Consider the following 27,595-nt stretch of genomic DNA (forward strand, 5'->3'; position numbering starts at 1 on the left):
AAAAGACTTCGATATTCAAGACACTGAGGTTAAAATACATAAAGAAAAAGCGTTTGGGACTTCCGACTCACTTCAACATATTCATGGTATTTGAGATATTGGTGTTAAATCGAGATTCCAAAGTTCAACTGTATGTAGAATGTACAGGTTTTGCTTTAATAAAGCCCTATGATCTTGCATGCAGGATTTTCTTTGCTGGTTAATTTAGTCTTTCTTGTCCTTCTCATGGAACTGCATTAGTATCATCCAGAATTGTAAAAACAAATTTTAATTCGTTTAGACATGGTGATTTTTGTAATTTAGCCTGCATCGAAAGTTCAATCCCAACTTATGCAACAATTTATCAATATTTCAATAAACTTATCAATGTATTGCAGTATATATACCACAGAAGTGGTATTATTGCTGAACCCTGCAGTGAAAAGAATTCTGTGATCAAAACTTACCCCTTTAAAAGATATATAAAAGTAGAGGTCACCTGAGTGGCTTGGGTGTCATTCAACTTTATTTCTGCATCCTTATACTATATGGGACCAAATACCTCCATAACTTTTTATTATAACCATTAGGAACATCTGTACCTATACATTCTCATTGCAATCAAATCACACTTTTTTTCATGTCTCAACTTTAGAAATTTTAATTCCTTTTCAAATTTCCCCCACCTTGTGTGAGATACACAGATGACATGGTTGGTATCGGCCAAGGAGAACTGTAGGACCTTGTTGGTCAGAATGGAGCTGGCATCAGCAAATCCAAACAAGGAATGATCAGTAAACACTGTCCTCAGACCCATTGTGCGGGCATGAAACATGGCCTCATGGGCTAATGTTGAAAAAGCCTGCAATTGTTCTTTGAAAAATAATTTAACCAAGAAATTATACCCAAAGAAATTTTCAGAGCTTGAATAAGGTAAATTTTCTCAGAATTATTACAATCTAATGAAACTAGTATAATGTAAACAAAGACCTGTAATGATGTATTCCTCTGCATGTAAGATGTAGAATACTATTATTCAATCCATAAGATAGTATATGACAATATTACTATAAAAAATACCCACCGAGTGTCCATGTACAATGGTTATTTGTTCTCTGATAAATATGTTTCTCAGCAGAGGGAAAGTGGTGAAAATTGTTGGCAGGATGCATTGGTTGTAAAATGGAATAAAAGGGAGATAATATGCCTATATCAAGAAAAGAACAGTATTATGATATGATGTGACATTAAAGAATAAAATCATGTGAAAAAAAAAGACAAGGATTTTATCCCTGATACCTAGCTGAACTCCAGAAAGTAACCTACCAGATGAGCTACACGTACCTGGCAATAGCAAAAGAAAGTATAAGAAAGATTACCTGATTGGCTTAGATTTAAGCTAATTTTAAAACAATACTTTCTAGAAGTTAATTACTGCAAACACAGCAAGTAAGAACTAATTAATTATTCAATAAATGATCACTGATATTATAAAAAATTCACAGTAAATAAGAGTTATGTCCCTTATCCCCATTTTGCAAAGAAAAAAAGGATTATTTTTTCCACTTTTGCCTTTGCAAGTTTTCCTGTCTGAATCTTTTGCAGTTTATCCTTGAAAAATTAATAACTTGCACCAATGCAGGACAACACAGACATTTGTATGGCTGCATCAAATTTCTTTTTGTTCACATTATTAAAGCTCAGGAATTAGGTACATATACTAGCATATCAAATAAGGGAAAAAGTGAAAGAAGGTGTTTTCTCTGCCTGACTTTTGGTTGATGAGAAGGAAGGTAATCAACGGGACTGTGAATTCATCTATTACAATGTTTAGTGGAAAGAGGATACTGTTTCATGACCTAATCACATGCTGCAACAGAGATATAGCTTTGTATTAGTATAAATTTATACAGCTAAACTATAGTATCTCGAAAATGGCTATCTTGAACACCATGGATATGTTGAAGTGATTTGGAAGTCCCAAGCTCTTTTTTCTATTTTACCCTCAATATCTCGAACTCTTGGATATCTCAGTTTTTTTTCTCTGTCCCATTGAGTTTGAGGTAACAAATTTGACTATATTTATACCTTTAGACCATTGCTGAGGTATCTTACTCCTTTTTTTTCACCATAAGCATGAGTAACCACCACCACTTTGTGGCCTCTCTCCAGCAAACACTGTGACAGCTGATATATGTGGCTCTCCACACCTCCCATGTTGGGATAAAAGAAATCTGACACCATACTACAATAATTGATATATTACATAATTATATATTATACAGGTCCAGCACCATCTCTTGATTAAGCTTTATAGCTTGAATTAGCTACATGTATATAGCTTGACTTACATGTAGCTATCAAAATTAGCTTGATTTAGCTATTTTATAATACTTTTTTCTTAAATACTTTTCTCTTAAATTGTTTATCTTGTATAAAAAAAAACACTTGGGACATGATAGTATTCAATTTTGTAGCCTGTTTTGAAAACTAATAAAGAAAAATTCACATCTTTTCAAAATACATCTCCTTAAGACCCATTGCAAAGTTTTAAAAGTTTTGGGACTTTCATAAAGTGATTAATTTGTGGCCAGACATTTATTTCTGGAACATGTTGAATGAAATTATTAAGGAGGCTGATTCTGGTTTATTAGGTAAGTGATTGTTAATAAATCATCACAATATGAGGTAATCATACTTCTCCATGCCTTAATGCAAACAAGATGGTCTGTACAGTTACCCAAAGAATGGAAATACACCTTGTACTAAGTGTTCAAAAGCAGTAATAATTAAACTATCTGGTTTGAATTGTGCTTTTAATAGTACATAGTACTAATACGAGTAGTCAACTACTTGTGACTTTTGTGCATTAAATAGCTTAAAAAAGCTATAAGCTTAATCAAGAGATTGATTCAGATGTTTATAGACAGGCAGTAAATCTAGTATTCCTGATTCCTGACTGTTCCAAATTGTGATTTTTTCTTGATATGCTTCATAGCACTTGAAAGATTTGCTTCATACTCCTTAGGCACACTTGTTATGTTGAAATAAATTCACACAAAACATAAATAATTATTACCAATATTACACATAATATACTAAACAAAGAATTCCTGATTCCCGACTGTCCCATATTGTGGAATTTTAATGACATTCTTCATATGGCTAAATACTAAAAAGTAGCGTTTCTTATAGGAACATTTGCTATGTTAAAAATAATTCAACTATTGCATAAATCATGTAAATATACCAAGAATGTTACTTATACGTTTCTAAACAGTGGAATGTCATCTTCCGAAAGCAGTAAATATGGGTACAGTACTTCTGGGTTACAAATGCAGAAATCTGAAACTGACATCTTTCAGCGAGCTACACATCTCAATAGAAATGCTGCCATACATTTATTGTTGATATCTTAATGACAATGTATTTGACGATTTAGTAGAAAATAGCAAATGTACATGGGAAATATAAAGCGATTTCGTTCAGCAGTTTGAGAAGTATCAATAAAAAAAATCACAATGAAAGAGAACTGGGTACTAGATCTAGATTTACCGCCAGCCCTTTTTATACTTATATGTCATTTACATCCTTGATTTATGATACTCACCATATTGAGTGCTTCATGGTCTTTCTAGTATGCATACATCTTCTGCTTTTATCTGAACTCGTGTACACATTTTACAGTCAGTATACTTTATTGGTACTTGTGTCCTTTTCACATGGAGTACATGATACCTCAGCTACAGAGGTAGGGGACTAAATTACATCAAAGTGTCAGATGGCCATGATAAATCGTTGAAGAATGTTAAATTGTTTTATTTGTATCAATTTTTCACGAAAAAATTGTTTAAAACACATAAAACTTCAAGAACATTTTCTCTTGATCCAGTGATCGTGTTTATTTCATACGCAATGATACACCGGAAATGCTTTGCGCTAGCTACATTTAGAACCAAGGGAAATGAAACTTTACATACATTATAGAATACGTCTCCGGTTATTTTAGATGAAAATAGATTGTATGGATAATAAAAAAGCAGGAAAGACATATTTTAATTTTTTGAGTACAATACTTTCAATCTTTCTGTGCTTTTCACCTTTCCTGACCATCATCACCATTTTACCGGATTTTTTATCGTCCGCCATTTTCCTCGGCGCCTCGAAGTTGGAGAAACACTTGTCTTATGCTTACTGAAGCTGCCCCGTATAAAAAACACGGTATAATTTTCATCAAAAATTGCTTTATAAAACGATATCATTAAGTATATTACATTTAATACTGCAGAAAGGTTATGTAGTACAGTTATTTTATGCAGGATTTGTAAAAATTGCACCCAAGTGCATCCGCCATCTTTGATTTAAGCTTTGGATAAATGAAGTTAATTTAAAACCATTTTAAAGAAAAAGTATGGTCTAACAACCGAATTTGGCATATAATTAACACTCTTGTATGCTATATGAGGCAATTGATATGCTTTTTGATATTTGAAAATAAAAATAATACATGTTATCCAAAAGAATATATGTCAGGTGTGAGTTATTAAAATACAAAATATTTTATTATGTTAAAATTGATCTTATATAAGATTTGAAACTTTGGTTTAAAAAAAAATACTGATGGCCTATTTTATAAGTGTTAAATATTTTACATTTAATATTTTACAAATAAGCCGATTTATGATGCTCTCATGGGTTCATTCTTGAATGGGTAGCTGATTTCTAATGGGGTCGAAACAAAGATGGCCACCATGGCTTCTTTATCAATACATTTTAGAATTTATTTATTGTAAATTAGTGTGTTACATACTAATTAATGGAAACTTAGGAAGATTACTAAATGTCTAAAATTTTTACTTTCATTTAAAACTCCTACAGAAATGTATTAATTTGCTTAATATTAATTATATGCAATAATAATGTGCCCAGTTTGTCTGTCTGTTCGTAAACATTTTTTTTCAAACTGCTACTTTTCCAATGGTTTTGAACCAATCACAGTAAAATTTCTACACAGATAGACATACAACACTAAGATACATAATTCTGCTGTTGATTTTCAATTTGGACAAATTGTTTCTATAGTTATACTCAACACAATTTTTGTGTGATTTCTTTTAAATCATTGCTCCAGTTTTGATTCAGTTTCAATAAAACTTGGTACACATGTAGACTACACTAAAATACAAAATTCAATTTATCATTTTTTGTTTTCCAAGTTGCCACAATTTAAAGTTATTGAAATAGACATTTCTATAAATTAAATTCTTTCCAAACATTATTCCTTCTGCAGATTTGATGTTAATTAAACTTGGAACAGGGTTTACTTCACCACATTACAACATTACAGTTTCGATGAACTGAGAACTGAGTGTTTCATTGGATAATACGTGAAATATGTTGAAAATGCTAGACTGCTACCCACTCTCAAGTGGGTAGAATTTTTTTGATAAAAAATGTTAGTTTTAGGTAATTTTTCGAATTCATAGTACAAATGTACTTATGAATATATCACAAATATGACACTGAAAAAAAATTTACGAGATAAAAGTGGAAACCGCTGGGGGTCAGCGTCTATACATCGGGGGGGGGGGGTTGTCTTCAAGCCCCTGTGATAGACACCAATTAGGCTCAAGTGAGCTTTTCTGATAGAAATTTGTACATTTTCTGTCTTTGTTGTCATTGCTATTGTTGTCAGTGTCGTAAACTTTTCAGAATTTCATCTTCTTCAGAACCATCAATTGAGGGGGGGGGGGGGGGTTGTCCTCAAGCCCCTGTGATAGACACCAATTAGCAAGACCATGATTATTAGTGATATTAATATGCAAGGCTGAAGCATCAGATAGTGCATATTCAAGCTTGTTCAAATCATGACCCCCAGAGTTATGGTGAGGCCACAATTGGGGATAGAAGTTTTACATGGAAATATATAGGAAAAAAGCAACAGGACCATGATTAGTGACATTAATATATGCAAACATCCTCTGAGTCAGGTATTGTAGATTCAAGCTTGTTCAAACCATGGCTCTCAGGGCTAGGATGGGGCCCTAATAAGGGAAAACAAAATTTTGCGGGAAAATATAGGAAAAAATGTTTAAAATCTGCTCAAGAACAGCAGGACCGTGTTAAGTAATACTGTATACAGGGTTATTTTCAATCTGTATTATTTTTCGCCTTTTCACACTTGCAAATAATATGCCCCATTTTAAATTCGCCCAATCACAGTTCTACTGTGTTTTTTGAATTCACCCCATTTTAAATTCGCCCACCAGTGAGTAGGGTGAAAGGGGCAAAAATAAAACAGGAGCAAAAATTTCCCTGTATCATGTATACAGTAATGATATGCAAGCATTCTCAGGAAGTATAGATTCTAGTTTGTTCAAACCACCTCCCCTTCTTTGGGGATAGGGTGGGGTCACAAAAGGGTATGAAAGCATGGGAATATATTTAATTTAAAAAATGTCTTTTAAAAATTCTTGTCAAGAACACCAGCTAGGCCTTGATTATTAAAGTAATATTTTGTTTAAATCATGGCCCCTAGAGGTAGGATCATGCATAATGATAATAGGAGTCAATTAGTTTAAAATGGGAATTTATGATCAGGAAAAATCTTACAAAATCTTCCTCTTATGAACAATGGGGCCATGACTTGTGGTACTAGTATTATTATGCAAGCATTGTCAGGTCATGTAGATTTTCAATGTGTAGACCCGTGGAGGTAGGGTGGGGCTACAACAGAGAATCAAAGAAAAAATTGTGAAGAAATTTTTCCTGTAAAGAACAGTGCATTCATGATTATTCATATTGATATGCAATCATCCTCAGATAGCTTAGATCTTGACAAGTTCATTCAAATTGAAACCCAGGGGTAGATTGAGGCCAATGTTCTGAAGATGAGCAGAGCAAGATCACTCGGTGTTAATAAAAATTATTTTGAAATCCAGCTAAAATATGAACACAAACAGCTTTTAATTACATCTTTCAGTAATATTCCTGTATTCTATTTAGATTACCCCTATATTGATGAACTAAAGAGCAAATACTAAATTTTTTGTTCTTATTTTTGTAGAGTCAAATATTCATAAAAATGGATGAAGAAAGTATTTCCAAACACAATATGCCAAAGACAATTCACTCAATGGGTGAAGAATTTGTCATTGAAATCAACTCTGATTACAGCGAAGAGGAGGGGGAGGAAGAAGAGGAGGAAAACAGCAGTGTTAGGGGAGCAGAACACTGTGATGAGACAGATTCTATGCAACCGTGCACTGCACAACAAAATCCTTCCACTGAAGACCAAAATAATGTCTGTCCACAAGCAACAAAGACTGCAAAAGTGTCTAGTCCAATAAAGATAGGAAGAGACTTGGCCGGTAAGGTGAATTTTATTGGTTTGGAGCCTGCAGATGAAAGTCCGTCTTCTGCTGAATTGGAGAATGAGGAGCCTTCAGGACTTGAAAATATTAAGATTGTAAATGTTTGCACCCTTGCCCATGATTTTGAAGAGGATACCACAGAAGACATGGGGATAATGGACCCAAACTCGAAACAGGCCATGAGACCAGAAGAAGGTATCCCACAAGATTCTGTTTCACCCACCACACCAAACATGATTATTGTCCAGGAGCATCGATCACAAAGTACCCTTTCAGTGATGCTTGTATGCAAGTTTTGTCATCAGCTTTTTCCTACTCATGAGGCTTTATATTACCATGCTAGACATCACAGAAACATAGAAGATGAACACTCCGTAAACAAGCACTTTCACCAGCAAGTACCTGTTGAAAAATCACAGGGGAATGAAATGAAGAATGAGAGTCCAGTTCAGCAAAGTGTTCGTGAATCTGTTCAGAAAAAAAGAAAGAGTGATGAGCAAGACACTTCTGAACAAAAACCAATGAAAAAAATGAAAAGAAAATCCCAAGGACTTGCTGTTGAGGAGAACAAGTGTGAAAAATGTGGTAAAATTTTCATGAAAGATTATCAATATAAAACACATATTTTATTGTGCAAAGGAAAGACAAGCAAAATGGCAACTTGTTTTGAATGCAACAAAATGATTCCAGCACACGAAGAATATGAACATGCTTTGAAATATCATAATGTAGTGTGTCAAATATGTGGCCATAATCTGATGCAAGAATCTCGACTAAAATCACACATGAAGCTTGTGCACAAGATTTCTAATGATGAAAAGGTTAAAAAATCAACTGAAAGAAAGAATGTTTTTCTTGTTGTTGAACAAGCCTATTACAGAACATGCAGCTGTGGCAAAGCATGTGGGTCATATGAAGAGTATCAGGAACATAAGAAAAAACACAGAGCTGATAGAAAAACAGAAATGGTGCCTAAAGAGGAAGAAAATGAGAAACCAGAGGATGAAGAAAAAACTGAACAGAATCAAAATGATTCGGTTGAAATAAAATGTGAGAAGTGTGGTAAAATCTTTTTATCATCTTACCATTTAGAGAGCCATCTGAAAAGATGTTCCGCCACGGCTGTTAAAATGATGCTATGTGATATATGTGAAAAGCTGGTTCCTATGGATGAACATAGAGAGCATGTCTATTCTCACAGAATTGCGTGTGAACTATGTGGCAAAATTTGTATGGGAGAAAGGCACCTTCAGCGCCATCATTGTTTGGCAAAACAAAAGATGAAAGAAGAAGCTGCCAGAAAAGAAAAGAAAACCACTTTGGAGTCATTTGTTTCAGAAAGGAGTAAAACCTTGAAGATGGAAAAACTCAGGAAGTCTATACTTTTAGCTAAAAACTTGAAACGAAAATTAACAGCAGAACAGGAAGAGTTTTTATTAATGGAAATGAATGGTAAAAAACTGGAATCTCAGAACTTGAGCAGTGAAGTAACAGATCGTGAAGTGGTAAAGGATCCTGTTGTAAGTGATGTCGAGAAAGCAACATCAGTTGTTGAAAAAAGTGCAATCATTCCAGTACAGTGCAAGAATGATGAAGATGACAGAAATGATATTTTTGATTCAATTTCTTCTAAAGAAGAGAAAGAGAAAGATAAGACAGTTATTGCAGCAGCTTTAAGTTGTAGCCAATCGGAGAGCAATCCGGAAAAAGATGATAGCCATGTTTCTTTTAGAGTGGGGTCTGAAGGCAGCAACACTGAAAAAAATGTGAATAAACAAACAGACATAAAAAAGGGAGGTAAAAGAAAAAGGAAGAAGTACAAAAGAGGGAAACTTCTGGGGCAGAGAAGAAAACAAAGAATTAGGGAGGAGAAGGAAGAGGTGCATGAGGGACAGGACATTGTGGCCTTAGCTCTAGCTGTAATGGAAAGGAAGTGTGATGAAATTGATGGATGTAATGTTTTAATGGCAGCAGAAAGTCATTCTCAAGAATCAGCTGCTGGAGAAGAACAAAGTGTTAAAAAGACAATTAGGATAAATCCCTCCCCAAATGATATTTCAAAGGGAGCAAAAAGACTCTCTCAAGAATCAGAGAATGAAGGGGAAGAGAATGCCAAAACACATGAAGACGTTCAAAATTCAGCATCAAAGTCTAGTCTAGAGGAAAACATTGTCAATTCAGAAGAATCTAAAGTAACTTATGTTGAAATTTTAAAAGAAAGTGGAATACCAACTTCTGAACCAATAGTAAATTCTTCAATGATAAAAGTCAATTGGGTAATAAAATCTCACCTGGATGACTGGCTAATGCCTGCTTCACAGTCTAATCAAAATCCACAAGCGTGGATCTGTCGCCATTGTGGAAAACAACTCAAGACTAGAGAAGAGGGTTTGAATCATATGATTGAATACCATCCAGCTAACAAGACAACCAAAGAGATTGTGAAGGAATTGAACAGATCTAGAAATTATATTTATTGAGAGAAAAAATCTCTATATATGACAGGATGATAAAGTGATTTTTTGAAAAGTGTTTGTATGATTTAAAAAACCTAAATGTGTTCACTCATATTCATGTACTGTAAAAGAGATGTTTTAATGAGTATCTTGTTGCAGTTGACTTATTTTCAAGTAAGGTTTATCACATTAAACATTTAATTTAGTTGTGTACTAATAGATTGTTTTCAGTGTATATTTTTTCGTTATTTCTAGAGACTTAATACTGGGGAGGGGGGATTGATTACTAGAGACCTATAATCTGTATTATTGAATATGTATATGTTGGAAAACTTTTCCCGAGCACCATGAGATTTGGTGCCGAGCGAAGCGAGGGACCAAATCGAATGGCGAGGGAAAAGTTTAACAACATACTTAGTACGTTTCACACGAGAAATTAAACCCTTTGTGTCTCTATCTATTTCATTACAAATCGTTGTGTGCTTCTTGTTATTTAATCAAGATAACGATGATTTGATCCTTACTGTTGCCATTTTGTACAGGCCCAGATGTGATAATTATACCCTCAGGGGGTATATCTACCTGTCTGCAACAGGTCAGGTGAAGGTCTACAGTGAGTAGTTTTCAAACACAATAAGTTCATTTCTGTAGATTCAAAATCTCTGTATGAAAATATTCATGTCATTTTTGATGGAGTCTTGTGGATATTAGTAAAGATTTGTTTTTAGCGGTAAAATGGATAAATTGTTCTTGAAAAGCACACATTTTCACAGAAAAAGAAAAAAGGAAAAAAATACATATACGGTTGGATTGTCTCGGCGTACAACAATTACAGGGAAAGTTTACACACTACTTGAGCAATATAGGACTGACCCTGTGTATTTGAACTTTGTAAAGAATCAAATTTTAATTGACTTCTTGCTGTGTCCTCTTATTCTGTTACATGTAATTATAATCGAAGACAAGATGGTGAGTAATTTTTTTTAGCACTTTTTGATGAGGTGTACATGTAATTCTGGTTCAAGTATCAGTGTAATTGGTAAATCCTAAATACTCAAACAATTACTAAACCTTTCTTAAATTTCTGTTTTGATTTTGATTTTTTAAAAATTTAATGTTTTAATTGTGGCTAAAGAAAAGAAAAAAGAGATCCTTTTCTTTTTTTTATTCTGTAGGTTTTATTGACTATTTAGCACATCAGGTCCAACATTCATTGTTTTAAGTGACCTTGCCCTGTGTCCATGATTGTAACCTATCATTGATAATGATTAGTTCAATAATTGTGCACACAACGGCATAGTCATCCAACCATGAAGCTTGGTCTTGGAGTGTACCAAGTGATTTGGTAGCAGCAAAAACCCTTTGTTCGAGGTGTGAAACATGTACTAATTATACTTTGGGTTATCTTATGCCTATCAGACATGCTCTATTTATTTGCAACTGTAGCTTTTTTTAAATAACTTCTGCAGAAAGAAGATTAAGATTTGATGAATTGAAGGTGTTTATAGTGACTTAATTTGCACAATGTCAGATGCACAGGGACTAGAAATGTAAAATCTTTTGACTTTGTAATAGAGAAACATTTGATAAACTTAATACTTATCTCAAGAGGAGGTACCGTGACCTTGAACCAAGTGTGGTGGTCAGATGGGTCAGGATTCAAATCTTGGTCTGGTTCGTCACATTTTTCTCCTTTTCTGTTACATTTGGTGCCATATGACCATGCAGGAAGTGACAGGTGAAAGACCTGCCAGGGAAGAGCCTGGGTTGGTGTCTTTGGGGGCAAAAGACCTTTAAGGAGGGAGGGATGTAGCAATACTCAATGCTTTATCAGTTTATTGACATTATAGCACTTTCGTGTCTTTGAACAATAGGGTACAGCAGTGTATTATATTTTTATATGAGGCTTCATAAACCAAATTTTGTAAATGTGAGCATAAAAATGAAAGACAAAAGCCCCAAGGGCCACAATGCTCAACTGAGTTCCCTAAACCCAGGGTCATGATTTTAACAATTTAGAATTTACACTTCCCAAGGATACATAAGTTTCAGCATTTCTAGCCCATTGGTTCTTGAGAAGATTTTAAAAGATTTTTCTTAATGTAAAACTTGGATTCCCTATTGTGGCCCCGCCCTACCCCCAGGGTCAAGAATTTAACAGTTTAGAATCTACACTACCCAAGGATGCTTTCACATAAGTTTCAGCTTTTCTGGCCAAGTGGTTTTTGAGAAGATGATTTTTAAAGATTTTTTCTATATATTTCAATGTAAAACTTGGTTTCCTACTGTGGCCCCACCCTACCCCCAGGGGTCATGATTTTAACAATTTAGAATTTAACTACCCAAGGATGCTTTCACATAAGTTTCAGCTTTTCTGGCCAAGTGGTTCTTGAGAAGAAGATTTTTTCTACATATTTCAATGTAAAACTTGGATTCCCTTTTGTGGCCCCGCCCTAACCCCCGGGGGTCATGATTTTAACAATTTAGAATCTACACTACCCCAGGATGCTTCCACTTGAGTTTCAGCTTTTCCAGCCCAGTGGTTCTTGAGAAGAAGATTTTTAAAGATTTTTTCTACATATTGCAATGTAAAAGTTGGATTCCCCATTGTGGCCCCGCCCTACCCCCGGGGGTCATGTTTTTAACAATTTAGAATTTAACTATCCAAGAATGCTTCCACATAAGTTTCAACTTTTCTGACCAAGTGGTTCTTGAGAAGATTTTTTAAAGATTTTATCTATATATTTCAATGTAAAATTTGGATTCCCTATTGTGGCCCGCTCTACCCCTGGGTGTCATGATTTTAACAATTTAGAATCTACACTACCCCAAGAAGCTTTCGTATTTGTTTCAGCTTTTCTGGCCAAGTGGTTCTTGAAAAGAAGATTTTTTAAGATTTTATCTATATATTTCAATGTAAAACTTGGATTCCCTATTGTGGCCCTGCCCTACCCCCGGGGGCATGATTTTAACAATTTAGAATCTACACTACCCGAGGATGCTTTCACTTAAGTTTCAGCTTTTCCAGCCCAGTGGTTCTTGAGAAGAAGATTTTTAAAGATTTTATCTATATATTTCTGAGCTTTCAGCTCAGGTGAGCTAATGATACATAATTTTTCAATATTTCTTTCATAAATATTGAAAAAGAATTGAAAATGAGTTTCCAATGGACAATTAAAATTGCTCATGATTTTCAACACACGGAGTTTTTACTGACATTTGTATAGTAGCCCTTAGTGCATTGCAACTCATTCAACTGATTGGTCAATCGGTAAAGTAAACACATTGGCTAATTTAACATGCAAAATGCTGGCATCAGAAAATCTAGTGGTCTCAACCTGATAAAGGAAGATGTAATATTTGAAAGTACGTATAGAAAGTGGATAGATTACAAGAAAATCAGAGCAATAGGTTTAAAATTAATTTATATATCAGAAATGTTAACAAATTTCATTTATAGTGAATATAAATGTACAGTTGATCTTTATCTCAAACATCGATATCTTGAATACTATGGACATATTGAACCTTAATATCTTGAATCTCTGATATATATCTTGGATGTTTTTTCTCGGTCCAGTCAAGTTTGAGACAGAAGGTGTAGGTTTCACTGTATATGAATTACACAGTTACAGTAGAATGTTCCAACAACAGAAACAATGTTACAAATATATGAAAAGTACATTAAAAGACTAGTAAATAAAATAAATATCACAGTGCTTGTGGAGAACTATGCATGTATATTTTCACTTTAAGTGTTGTTACTGTTGCCCATAAACTTCTCAAGAAGATCTTCTAAATTGAGAACAACTCCATGGTTATATTCTTTTTCCATAGATATGAATTCCTGAATGTTGTTGGAACATTCTACAAAAAAGAAAGTCATATTTTAAAATTGAAAATTCACATGTATACATGTACTTCATATTACATCATTTCTTGAGTAATGATTACATTTGTAGTATGTGATAAAAAAAAACCTCTGCATAAATATACATGTATACATGAACAAATTGTAAGTAAACTTAATAAATCAATACCTTCTGTTTTAATTGGGGGATAGGCAGGAGGAGGGGACATCCAGTGACCATCCTGGGTCAACATGTGTGATCTGTCTGATGCAAAAGTTTGCAAGAATTCAGCTGCCTGTATAACTCGAAACAATCTGAAACAATAGCATTCTATTGAAAGAGTTATTCCCCTTTACACAGTTTAAATCAATGTTTGAATTTTTGATCTCGTGTAGCGATCTATGTGAGCAGATCAAAGAATCTAATTTTAATCAGATTGATATAATATAAAAACAGTGTAAAAGATGTGATTGCCATGTAAATAATTAACCTTTGATAAAAAGAATCTCCCAAAACCAAGGGAGATCCTATATATATATATATATACACACACACAGTTGAACTTTGATATATCGAACACCAATATCTTGAACACCATGGATATGTCAAAGTAAATTGGAAGTCCCAACCTCTTATTCTGTACGTATTTTACCCTCGATATCTCGAAGCTTCGGATATCTCGGAAGTTTTTTCTTGGTTCCATCAAGTTTGAGATAACAAGGTTTGACTGTACATATAATTTAAATAAAAGATGAAAAGAAAAAGCAAAAGTCCTCCATAAAGCTTTAGCACTTTCATTACATCTTCAGAAGCAAAAGCTTTGTATCTTTAATTTGTTCATGTGAAGCTGTTAGCAGTTAGTGTACAAATATGCGAAAATATGGCATAGCAATTAACCACATAACAAATTAAAACATATATTAATATACAAGCAGTGAAGGGCAATATACCTCTGATATTCTGGTTTAAAATGTCTATCATCTTTGATAGATTCCTCATAATATCTCCTGAAGTCACAGGGAAATGTCAAGGTGGTGTCAAGGTCATAGACCAGTGTATGCGAGTCTGAGGGTTGGTAGACAAATATAACATGGTAATCCTACACAAGAAAATTATAAATTATATTAAACTTGATGCCATCCATATGTACTATATAAAACAAGAACTTCATAAGAAGTGTCAAATGTAATCACCCAAAAGACTTGACCATCTTCTCTTTTACTTGCTCTCTGTCTCCAAAATGGAATCTAATGTATTAAATTTATTTAAATATTAACATTAATATTAAAAGTAACAAATTTGGCAAATGATTACATGTATTAGCATGCAAATTACTGTACAAATGATAATGAATATGACACGTTCATAAATTAGGGTATATTTTTTAAAAAAAATATTTTTTTCCTCTTTGATGATCAAATTGATTAACTTTTTTATTACATGTATTAATTAATCTCAATTTAATGTTAATTTAAAAGGACCAAATGCTCTCTGTGCATTTGTGATTGTCAGTTAAATTTTATTTCTACGTAATGATATATAATTCAAAATAATTATACATTCAAGTTAATATACTTGCCGCTCTTTTCTTGTTGGATATAAATATGCAATAGCACCTCTCGATCTTGTCAGGGTAATCTCTTCGTATTTTATCACACAAACACCAAACATTTTCTTCACTAGAAATTAAAGTTAAAAAACAATTTATGCACCATGGCATCTGAAAGGTATCAGCATTAATGAATTTGCCTTTGTGATCCTAGTAACTTATAATGATGTATACGTAATTTATACTAGGTGCATATCTGTTGCTCACTGGTATGAAAAAAAATGGCATGGATGACCAGAAAGCTATATATAGTGCCATCCATAAAAGAAGTGCACTGTTTCCCAATTTATTTCTCCAAATATTTTAACAGCCATCTTGAAAATTTATACTACTAACCGTGTGTTCCATTTACCATTTCCACAAGAAAACATTCCCTTTAACTGTTGCTGATAGACTTATATGGACCAGAAATTGAGATCATAGAAAATTTTGCTTATTATACTGCTATTTTAAGTATCTTGGGGTGGCAAAACATTTGGTCTCTTTGTGCAGATGTCAACTACGAGAGTAAATGATAGAGATCTATTGAATTTTTTGAAATAGAGTTTTTGTGCTGTTGAGGTTTTGTTGTTAAACATCCCTCTCGAGTTTTCACTCATATGGAGATACCACCGCTTGCCGGTGGGGGGCTGCAAATTTAGACCTATACTTGGCATTTAGGGCCATTGAGCAGTGAGGGATCTTTTTCGTGCCAGCACCTAATGGCCGGGACATGGGACCTCGGTTTATATGGTCTCATCTGAAAAACCAGTCTTCACATCCTGTAGTGGGATTCAAACCCACGACATAAGGATCAATTCCTTACTCCATGACTCTAGAGCAAACGTTCTATCCACTGCGCCATGCGAGTGACTTGCAGTTGAGGAAATTTAAGAATTTGGAAAAATCAATCCAGAACTCAGCGCAACTTTTTGTGTGCAATAAATATACATTACATTTTTTTCTATGGGTTCTATGCAGATCTCAACTCTGTCGTTTTTTCTCTCTCGTGATCTACAGTTCTGCAGCTATGCATACACATGCATACACGTTCGTTGCGAATGTAAACAAATAATGATATATGTCAGATGAAAAAATTGATGGACACAAAGCATGTTATGGTGTGTTGTTTTTCTCGATAAAGTAGTGAATACCAAATTATACCATAATTGAAAGAATGAAGATAAGAAATTACCAATAACAAGAAGTATAAATACATCCCTCCCTCGCTACATCAATGCTCATTTTCCCAATTTTCACTTTCAGTTTGAGGAAATAACACTGTCATCAATGCGTTTACCATATCGTGAATGTTATTCATTATTTTACAAGCGCCAATATGACGCGGAATTCGGAAAACACCTAAGTTCAAGAAATGGATTCAAAAAGATTAGGTGATATAAAAGCCGAAAATGCTATATTTTTCATGTGTGACATTCAAGAAAAATTTAGACCAGTCATCAAGTACTTCAAGGAGATTTTAGAAATCGCTGAAAAATTGGTATGTCAGTCTTTATTAACTTTGCAGTAATAGGTGACAGGTTGAGCAACGAAAATTTTGAACGCCCCGTTAGAATCCTCATAATAATAGATAACTGATACTGTCTGTTGATAATTGAATGGAAAAAGCTGCATATAACAAACAGTGATAAAACTCTTAAATGCAGTAAAGAATACGAATCGTAAACAGCAAAAACACGGACCTTTGGAAATCCAGAGGTGGGATCAGATGCGGTATCAGGTTCGTTCGCCCTATCTACCTGTTCGCATGAGTCCGTTCGCGCAAGGTCCGTTCGCCATTATTCTTGTTCGCCCTATATCTCGTTCGCCCTCTTATATATATATAGTATATAGTAAATATCAACATTTATTATTAATTTTATTCAATATTTTACGACTTGGTGTTTTTTTTTTCAAATGTTGCTACAGAATTTTTTTTTATTTACCGTAATCTTAATTAAATAATTCAAATTTGATATTTATGCTCTTTACATCCTTAATTGCTTTAATTATACTTAATAATGTCACTGTAATTTAGGGGATCATACAATCTGCGTTATGTTTTGAAAACAATTAAAGGACTGAGACGTTAATTTCTGTTGGTCTGCCGGGTCTTTGATAGGACAGGTATTTATAGTGTGACCACATGCATACTTCTGTTGTCTCCCGTGTGCAATTTATGTACCAATGTACATATAATTTATTTAAAAATCCATTGCTTCATTATTCAACTTTCTGCAATATAAATAGGGCGAACGGACCTGTGCGAACAAGTTTTAGGGCGATTGGACTCTGGGCGAACGGGAATAAGGGCGAACGGCGTCAAGGGCGAACAAGTTTTAGGGCGAACGAACATACAACCATCAGATGCCTAGGAGTAAACATCCCCTGTCGTCGGTCACTCCCTACGTGAGAATCTGATAAGCCTAGTAATCGATACACACTGCCTACAATGGTACAGATAGGTGGAAGATAGTCAATGGACATGTGAAGATTTGAGTTTTTTCACGGGATAAATGGTTTTAGAGTGTTTAATTCCCAGAGAATGTGCACATGGAAAAATGAAATCCCAAAACATGTATCTTAAGCAAGAAACAAACAGTGTATTTTTTCATCATGACAATTATTTCGCTGAATTAATTTTATTTTTCTGACTAAAGTCAGCCCTTACTACACGTTTCACCTACAACAAAATGAAATAGTAGGGACTGGCTTTAGTCAGACTGGTTAAGGAATTAAAAAAAATAAATGATTTTTTTTGATTAGCTGGTTTAAAAGGTGAAGTGCTTCTGATAATATATAATATGTGTTATGGTCATACAATGTGTAACAAGTTTGAGTAGGTGAATTTTTTTTCCCAAAGAATGAATCTTCATAACACTGCTTTCTCGCCCCTTTTTAAATGCAGAATTTTACCTTTTTAAATCAGAACATTGTTATATTATAGCTAAAGTCTTCAAGCATAGTCTGTATAGATACTCATAAAAGAATTTTTTGGGAAAGAGACTTTTAATATATACATTATATCGATTAAATAAAATCATATAATTCACTGTAAAATCCCCACTTCGCCATTATCTAATTATATTGTCAGATTCTGTTGCAGTCTTACTATCCATGGGTGTTTTTATGTCATGAACTATAATGCTACTACACATAGCAAATAAATAGCTCACCGCTCTTAGATTTATTTACATCTTTAATGGAGCCATAAAGAAGGCAACACATGCATTCCTTGAAGCACTCTAGTTTATGTTTTGTATTATGTCATTCAGTTTGACTGGTTGCACTTATAATTTCAGAATCTTATAATGTTTTATAGGTTGAAGCCACAAACATTCTTGACATACCTTTGGTTGTGACAGAACAGGTGAGCACCCTAGGTTTGGTTTATGCTTCATATTTATAAGTGAACACAGATAGTTAAATCTATCCTCATGCTTTTTCAATTTAAGTATCCAAAAGGTCTTGGAGAAACAGTCTCTGAACTCAAGGAGAAATTGAAAAAAGACCAGGAACGTTACAGCAAAACAAAGTTCACTATGCTTGTACCAGAGGTCATCAGTCAGCTAGATGCAAACACTAACATCAAGCATGTTGTTTTGTTTGGAATAGAGGTACAGTCACTTACATCTTATTTTTATCACATATATATTATTTTACTTAATTGTATTTATAGTGCTTCCTCTGTGATCAACAGCCTATTTTCCAGTAAACCATGATCAATTAGACTTATAACACATGTACTAATTAAGTAGCTGTCCCAAACCACCAAGATCATTAAGTAATTGGAATGAAACCATCGATCTATATATGTATTACCATTAATTATGCATAGAGTTTATTGAGATTTATTTTAATTGATGACATAACCCAAACACATGCTGTATTTAACACTATTATATTGAAACTGTATGTTTCAGACTCATGTATGTATCCAACAGACAGTAATTGATTTACTACAGAAAAAGTATGAGGTTCATGTTGTGGCTGATGCCTGCTCATCAAGAACACAGATGGACAGAACATTTGCCTTTGAGGTATATAGCTATTATTTTCTGTACATGATTTAGAAGGGGTATCAGAATTAGCTCCAAGAAATATGTACCTGATTATTTAAGTGTATTCACCTGTCATGCACAAGTAGGAATAACAGGATATGAAATTTACCAGTCATTTGTAATTTACTTGTAACCTTTTCTACCTTGTTATAAATGTTTTATCCAACTTGAGTCACTCTGGTAACTTAGAGTTATCTATCTTGAGTTGTCATCTTATACCATATTTGCTTCTATATATATCTTTAAGAAATAAACAACAATGTTAAAAAGCTCTCTGAGAAATGAACTTGGTTGGTCATGTGATCAAATCCCGTGAAGCCCCAAGGGCATTTCAGAAGATTTGATCATGTACCAACCAAGTTCATTTCCCAGTGAACTTTTTAACATTTTTGTTTATTACTTTTATTTACATGTGAGACAAATATTCTGAATAGAACTGCATTTATTACATGAATGGCCCGCCATATTGCTATGTTGTGACGCGCAATGACCTAGAGAAGCTGTGTGGTCTTGAGAGTTTGCCCCGCCCCAACATTTGAATACTTACATTGATGTTCAGCCATTCAGTTCAGGAAATATCTGTTTATAATGAAAAAAAAAAACAATGATTGCTACTGAGAATAATCTTACTATTATTGTATGAGTTCTTTATATACACTGTATGAAGTCAAAAGCGGTGGTATCATCTTCAGTTTACGTACCTTCAAAGAAATTTCGGGTTAAAAAGGTATAAGCGTGATTTTAGGCTAATGAAAAACATTCTTCACACAGAAGAAAGATCTAATGATCATTTATTGAACAAAAAAAACATATATGTTTCAATAATTTTATCTTTTTCATTGCTTTAACACCTTAGAAGTTCCGAAACCTTTGTCACTGTGACAGAAATATGTAGACAAGATATCATCTCACAGTGTGATTTGGTCATGCCATGATCTCTGACCCCCTAAGTTCATACAGAATGGAACATTTTTTTCTCTTCAAATAAATAAATATTAACTTTGGACATTTTGCTTCTTTAATGATCCTGTGAACCATTTTTACACAATTTTAGTACATGTTTATCTATGGATAATTAAGAAAAAATTGTTTATTTTTCATGGTCATTGATGAGGGTTTAATTTATCTTTAGTAACTTTTTTTTTATTCAAAAATTTATTATGTATATAGTGCATTGCATCTCTGTACATGCAGGAGTAAGATATAATTGTCATTGCCTAAGTTTTTGTGCCTTGGGCTCAAAATCGTATATTGATATTTTACAAAACTTACCATGGAACCTGCAAAGATCGATAAGTACATGTACAGTAAAACTCAATTATAGCAAAGACCTGAGGACCTGTGAATTTATTTCACTGTGTCAGTAATTTGTTATATCCCTATAACAAATTCGTTAATATATATAGTGAATTTGCAATATACACGATTTCCTTCAAGAATGACTGTAAATTCACTTTACATGTATCCATGTTCATACTAAACAAGTTTTACCGTATTGTGTCATTTTGTTTGTCTGGTTTTCTGCAGTATAAATTTAAACTTTTTAAGCTGTTTTTATTAGGCTAAAAAAATAATAGTGTTGTTTCCTACTACCAGCTTGATGCACAATTCAAGTGGTATTTTATGAAAGTCCATATTTAAAACTTAGAATTTCATGAAATGCTTGTTTTTTGTTAACACAGAAACAAACCATTTATGGTGACAGAATGATGAAATTCTGCAAGTTCACAATTTTTTTTTCTTCCAAAACTAAAAAAAACTTTAGGGTCCGGCACAAAAAAATAGGATCGGTTGGGTAGCAGGAAACAAGACTATTATTTTTTTGACTTTAATATGTATAATATTAGTCATTGTGCTATCCAATGTAATCTGCATGGTAGGGTCAAATAAGGTCAGGTCATACTTAGAGGTCAAAGATTAACGAAGAGTTTGTCATCAGAGGAAGTTGGGATTTCATTGGGAATTATGTTTCAAAAGCATATCCTGTTTTTTCTTTATTTTAATTTTTAAAATTTTTTTTTTCATAATACATGTAATATATTTTCTCAGAGGTAACAAAAACAAATGTTATTTATCTAAGATTTTTAGTATTAATCATTAGGAAAAGTTTATCAGAAAGGTCATACAGTAAAATGATTGATGAAACATGTAATTATTACACAAATATGATGGATGAGTTCAAGCTGTATGTAAGGAAACATCTGTTTCAAAAGTCAGAAAATATGTTACAGTTTGTGCAAGTTTTGGGAATATCAATGTAAGGCATTTCTAATTACTTAAAACCATTAAAAATTACATGTCAAATGTTGCAATATTTGATTAGATTAGAATACAAATAAAATAGTATTAAATAACAAATGAAAAATTAAACAATTCAAATGGAAAATTAAAGAATACAAATAAAATGCAATACAAATGAAAGATGACACAATAAAAATAGAAAGTTTTATGGAATATAAATGAAAAAAATATACAATATGATGAAAAATTATAGAATACAAGTGGAAAAATTATAATATAGAAATAAAAATTATACAATAAAAATGGAAAATTATACAATACAAATGGGTGCATGAAGATTCCATCTTACCCATAAGTGCCATTTTGATGATTATATGTTCGGTTATATCTATAGAATTGACAACTTGATGTTTTTATCTATTTCCAGAGGTTTAGACAAAGTGGAGCCATTGTGACCACCAGTGATGCCATTTTATTACAATTGATTGGTGATAAAGACCATCCACAGTTTAAAGCAATCCAGAAGCTCATCATGAAAACTGCCCCAGATTCGGGCCTTTAAAAAGTCTGAAGATAAATGTTCATATGAACTCCATGCCTCCATCACCCTACCTACATGTATTATCATTCATTTTCATCAAACATTTCTAAGTATTTTACATAAAAGAAATAAATTGATTGTGAACATTGATTGATATTATTGGTAAGCATTTAACAAATGAAGGATGTATGTGATTTTTAAAAAATTAATAGCCCACTAAATATTTGTTTTATGCTACACAGTGGCCAAGCTATCAGACAGAAAAGGGAGAGGGAGGGATTGTTGAGGGGAGAAGGTTTGCAAAAAATTATTATTAGAGCATAAAAGTAACTTTAAACAATATCAGCTTAAAAGCTGGGTGGGGGCAAAACCCCTTCCTCCATACACATATGTTAGGGTTTTACTTTGAAGTAGTACAAGAAAATCATGCTAATTTTCTTGATTTAATGGGATTCATTTACATTTTTCAGGACATTTACCTTGGGGGATTTTAGAGTCATTTTCACTTAACAATTCAGTACATTTGCTCTCAGTTTATTTAGCTATAAAACATGCACTGTATTTCATCATTTCAATTTATTTAATATTCTTTTCTTGATTTTTTAAAGTTCATGTAATAATATCTTAAGTACGGTGTTGCACATAAGCCACATGTATTAAATGTGTACCTGTCTATACTTGTATACTAACTAGAATTGAGCATGCAACACTATAACCTTAGAATATTTCAAATCTTATAAATAACTTTAAAAAAAAAATTTAATTCTAAATTGATATGAAAAAATCATACTTAAAAAGAAAGTGAAAATAAATTTGAAAAAGTTTGCAGTCCTTGGAGGCAAGGGACTTTTACTATTTACAGAGGTCAAATTGGCACTGGAATATCAAGAGCAGAATGCTTGACCTACTACGTCCCAAGATATCAACAAACCTTCTCTTCACCTTTGGCAAATTAAGAAAGATAACAGGAGATAGTTGTTCATCACTGTTTGTAATGAAAAACACCAAAGAATTAATAGCTACGAGGGTCGTTCAATAAATAATGCAATAGGTCATCTAAAAGTAAGAAAAGTACATAATACATATTCTAAACATTTTCAATCCCTCAAAGCATTCCCTGTTATCCTTTATACATGTTTTTAGTCTTTGTACCTATGGCCAGAAAACCTCAGCATACCCATCTTTAGGGATGCCCTAAAGACACTGATGAATAACACTTTCCATGACATATCTAATATTGTACAATCTTCCTTTGAATGTTTTCATGCATTTTTGGATAAAAAGATCTCAAAATGGCTGAGATCTAGCAAATATGGGGGATGGCAAAGCTCTGTAAACTTTCTTTTCTTCAAAATTTCATTTATTTCTCTGTTCTTATTTGCAGCAGCGTTGCCAGGTGCAAGAAAATTACCCTGGGGGTGGTATTTGGACTTCCTTTGCAGGAAATTTGTTTACTTTTCCTCAGTGCAATTTGAACATAAAAGTTACCATTGATGGTCGTTCCTTTGGGTGTATGTACATGTTTTACTGGACCTCTTGAAAAAATGATAACTAATAAACTATGCTTGGAGCCCTTGTTTTTCCTTTCAATAATAAGAAGGATAGCTTTTTTTTTGATTCCACATTTTTCCTTTTTGGCTATAAGAAGTGCACGCATTTTTTGTCATCTATCACGCAAATTTAACAAATCTTCTATTTTGTTAAACTATTTGTTTTTAAATACTTAGTAGACCGTTGGCACATTTAATGCGTATTTTTCTCCTATGCAATTTTAAGAAAATAAGGCACCTATCTGATAGAAATATTATTATGTTCATTTCCGTTTGACTTTTATATTGTAAGTCTCCTTTTTTACTTTGGAATTTCTGAATCAATGTGAAAACTATACAGCGTTAAAGACAATTTTTCCACATATAAAAATCGTATCTTTAATATGAGTTCTTCGACGATTTAAGTAAAGAAGCACAGTTTTCACATACGCTCTCATTTTCATCTTCTTGGCAAAGATCATTTTAAAGTTTTCAGCTCAGTGTAGTGACCATGCGTACTTTAAAAGTGAATTTCTTTGCGAGGACAACAGGAAAAATCATGGGTTTTTCTGTGATTAAAAGCTCTTTAATTGAACATTTCAACTGTGAAAAATTAAAAGTAAATAGATCTCCATTTACTATAATATTCTGTTAGTTGCATTATTTATTGAACGACCCTCGTATCAGACTGTATTCTGACGTGCACCTTCAAGATTCAAACTTGGAATTCTCAACACAAGAATAAAAAATGAAACTGTAATTATGGCTTTTGCCCATCACAGGCTCTTGAAACCATAACGTGTTAAGGAAGGAAATAATTCTGAAGTAACCCAGAAACGACACATCAGCATCCTGAATATTATAAAAAGGTCCAGCCTTGCATTCCAACATACAGTTCAAGTTGAAGTCCACACCTGTTTCTTACAAATAATCTTTCACTTTTGCTTCCAAACGCCTGAAACATTTTTTTTTCAATTACTAGACTAAGTATGCACATCAATACGGTGATAGGAATGTAGTAAAAAATGAGAACCTCAATTCACTCTTTTATAGAGTCCAAAAATAAGGTTACCTCATTCTTTCAAATAGTGAAAGAATTTTACAACTACAGTACACAGGTAATTGTGGACAGGACCCCCCCCCCCCCCACCCACCCACCCAAAAATACCCCACGATACATTATAAGAGAGACTCTCTTATAATGTATAATGAGGCATTTTTTGTGTAGAACGATTATTTTGGGGTTTTCACGATTTTTTCCTATGGTACACATGATGAATAAGTGTAATAAATATAATTTGTGAAAAAAATGTCCAACAAGCCTCGGGGTTGAATATCGGGGGGGGGGGGGGGTCCACAAGTACCTGTGCTACAGTACTAATATGAATTATCCAAGACGGTTGCCCAAACATATGGAAAAGACCTTGACACTTTGTCAGAATGGATAAGAGTGGCTGATTTGTAATTCAGTCCCTTTTAGAATTATTCCTTTCATATGAGATATCACCGGATGCCAGTGTAGGGTTTCAAATTCAGACCCTTACTGAGCATTTTTGGCCATAGTGACTCAAGGCGTCTTACCCGAAAGACCCGCATCGCTGAGAGCTACATGAAAGCGAAGGAGCGATTGCTACGTACATGTATTTTGTATCGAATTAGGTTTGTCGAAGCTTGGGCGCGAACCAACGACCTTTTAATTGCAGAGGGATCGAGCGCTTTACCGACTGAGTCACCTTGACGGCCAGAATGAATATTAGAAATACATAGTAGTGTGATGGATAAAATCACGTACTAAGGTCATAGGATACCCACAATCCAAAGAAATTTAGGAATTGATCAGACCCTCCTGTTTATGTCATTTTAAGGTTTAGATTATGTTAAAATTGGAGTGGATTTTGTATTTATTTGGGGGGAGGGAGATTTAATTTTTTTTTACAATGTTTTTTTTTTTTGCATTGAATTTCAATATAAATATAAAAGTGTAGATTGGGGAAAATGGAAAAAAAAAACAAGGTTGGTTTGATAGGGAAAATTTGTGATAAATATGTGTCAGTAAGCAATGATTAAGCCTTCACAAACTGTATTACAGATTTCTAAACATACATGTACATATAAATCACAAGTGAGGAAAAAACTTGCGAAGAAAACATGATTAAGATGTAATGGTTAGTACGCATAGAACAACATAGTCATTGTTTGTTAGACTATTAGAAAAAGATTCTTCAGAACCATATGCCATTTTAAACTATCTTTTTTACTTCCAACAAGCACTAGTATTATAATATAGATTTTTAATTACCATACCTATTCTGGATTCCAAAATATCAAAGGATCCAGTAAATGTCCAAACAAGCCTGTATCTATACTCGAAAAATATTAGCAGTGAAGGAGACGCTTGAGAAGTAATGTAATGCAACGTATTGGAGAAGTGAGTGGTGTAAAATAGAATCTGAATACTTAAGGTCAGACGACAGGTTCCCTAATAGTATGAAATATTTTTTTCCAAAATGAAGTATTGCTACGATATTAACAATTCTTCTCACAAGCAGTTGAGACACCTATAACTAAACATCTGTGCAAGATACCAGAGGATGGTGTTTCCTATGTAATCCTTTTGCCAATATCACAATTTTCTGTATTTATTTTTATGGCAATTTAAAAACAGGGTATAAATCGCAAGAGAATGAAAATTATGAATAATTTTTGATAGATTATGAAGAAATACATTGATGGGAAACTTTAACCAACTTATCTTTATGAAAAAAGGGATGTTTCAAATTTTCTATTGTCAACCTCCCTTATTTAAGGAGCAATATTCCATAATCACTCGATTTGTTGTTTATGTCTCTCGATCATTCACTTGCAAGAGTATGTTTTTGAGTCGATTAATAATTCACATACTGACAAATAAAGTGATCATACAAAGGTATCAACAACCTCGTTTTGAAAGACATTTCGCAAACTCTATGGTATTAATTACAATGACCCTGGTATACAAATACTCAAATACTCCTGAACTGGGTTAAATGTTAACTGAAGTTATGGCATTTTATACTGATTAAATTTTTGCTTACGTATTGCTCCTTTTTTTCCTGATTCAGACAAAGGAATCACTGGGGTTGTGACCGATTGACAGGGGATATCTATTCATTCTTGACACCTGTGGTGTTTCCCGTCGTCCGTGCTTGTCCTGCTCTCGATTTTATTAACGTTTTATTGGATTTTAAGCTTCATCACTAATCGTGATTTTTACAATTCGAGATTGAAGTACTCTAGTGTCTTATTAGCAATATGTATGTTGTCTTTGAAGACTAAGACATCCAACAATCTGCTTGAATTGAAAGACAAAACAGAATCTGCAACACTTCTTATTTTAGGATTTTTACCCATTATAGATGTCAATGGATAGCAAACTACTAAGGTATACATGTATGACAAATGGGATTACTTAATCTTTTCCATATTTATGTAGCACTGTTTAATGATCACTTGGATCTTGGGTCAATGTCTCCTAAATTAATTCACTACAAAAGAGCATGTTCTGTGTACGATCAATTTTTAAACCGAGGTAGGGTACTAACAAATAAGTTGATGTCATAGGAATTTCAGTAGTCTTCCTTATACTCAGCATTTTGATAATTTTTTGGTCAGTATAATGGCCTTATTTACGACCTTGTTTGAGTCGAATTTTGACTGACATGGTTCATATAAATTGTTGGGTCAAATTGTTGGTATCATACCAATTTTTGCTACGGAGTAGTCCGTTTACTTGATCAATATACAGGGCAAGTGAAACCTGTCGAAAGGGATGCTTACTATATATATAGGCACCTGATCCCACTCTGGTGTTTCCAGGGATCCGCGTTTGTGTCTCGATTGACTGTTTTGTACTGTTTATAGGAGTATACTGTTTATGAGATTTATCACTGTTAGTCATCTTCACTACGATTACCAATAACTACATGTATACGTGCAA

General features: G+C 33.4%; 4 protein-coding genes across 5 annotated transcripts in view; 2 read left to right on the forward strand and 2 right to left on the reverse strand.

Annotated features, from left to right (window-relative positions):
- The window catches only part of LOC133205934 (phosphatidylinositol N-acetylglucosaminyltransferase subunit A-like), a 14,983-nt gene extending 11,126 nt beyond the window's left edge, over positions 1-3,857 (reverse strand). The window contains exons 1-4 of the mRNA XM_061341829.1: positions 3,590-3,857; positions 2,068-2,224; positions 1,064-1,186; positions 666-841 (exon numbers count right to left, since the gene is read on the reverse strand). Of these exons, the coding sequence (XP_061197813.1) occupies positions 666-841; positions 1,064-1,186; positions 2,068-2,224; positions 3,590-3,624 (491 nt within the window). The 5' untranslated portion in view covers positions 3,625-3,857. The remainder of the gene's footprint in view (positions 1-665; positions 842-1,063; positions 1,187-2,067; positions 2,225-3,589) is intronic.
- Positions 1-10,043, forward strand: part of LOC133172458 (RE1-silencing transcription factor-like) — a 48,849-nt gene extending 38,806 nt beyond the window's left edge. The window contains exons 1-2 of one of the 2 annotated variants that reach the window (XM_061307344.1): positions 4,160-4,200; positions 7,046-10,043. In XM_061307344.1, coding sequence (XP_061163328.1) covers positions 7,064-9,832 — 2,769 coding nt within the window. In that variant the 5' untranslated portion in view covers positions 4,160-4,200; positions 7,046-7,063 and the 3' untranslated portion in view covers positions 9,833-10,043. Of the gene's footprint in view, positions 1-4,159; positions 4,201-7,045 lie in introns of those variants that run through there. The other variant, XM_061307345.1, reaches the window with a different exon arrangement.
- Positions 10,044-13,285: 3,242 nt separating this feature from the next.
- On the reverse strand, positions 13,286-16,520 carry LOC133206114 (protein N-terminal glutamine amidohydrolase-like). The gene is made up of 6 exons (XM_061342043.1): positions 16,443-16,520; positions 15,239-15,338; positions 14,853-14,906; positions 14,610-14,758; positions 13,849-13,973; positions 13,286-13,675 (listed from the first exon to the last, which is right to left on the reverse strand). Exons 1-6 carry the CDS (start codon positions 16,490-16,492, stop codon positions 13,560-13,562), a joined length of 594 nt encoding a protein of 197 aa, XP_061198027.1. The 5' UTR covers positions 16,493-16,520; the 3' UTR covers positions 13,286-13,559.
- Positions 16,521-16,586: 66 nt separating this feature from the next.
- On the forward strand, positions 16,587-22,240 carry LOC133205320 (isochorismatase domain-containing protein 2-like). The gene is made up of 5 exons (XM_061341105.1): positions 16,587-16,748; positions 18,570-18,617; positions 18,703-18,864; positions 19,171-19,287; positions 21,977-22,240. The coding sequence occupies exons 1-5, from the start codon at positions 16,623-16,625 to the stop codon at positions 22,109-22,111; spliced, it is 588 nt and encodes a 195-aa protein (XP_061197089.1). The 5' UTR covers positions 16,587-16,622; the 3' UTR covers positions 22,112-22,240.
- The last annotated feature ends 5,355 nt before the right edge of the window (positions 22,241-27,595 follow it).

Source organism: Saccostrea echinata, unplaced genomic scaffold (genome assembly GCF_033153115.1).
Source record: "Saccostrea echinata isolate AGI-Se365-2 ecotype Australia unplaced genomic scaffold, CSIRO_AGI_Sech_v1 ptg000054l, whole genome shotgun sequence".
Classification (NCBI taxonomy): domain Eukaryota; kingdom Metazoa; phylum Mollusca; class Bivalvia; order Ostreida; family Ostreidae; genus Saccostrea; species Saccostrea echinata.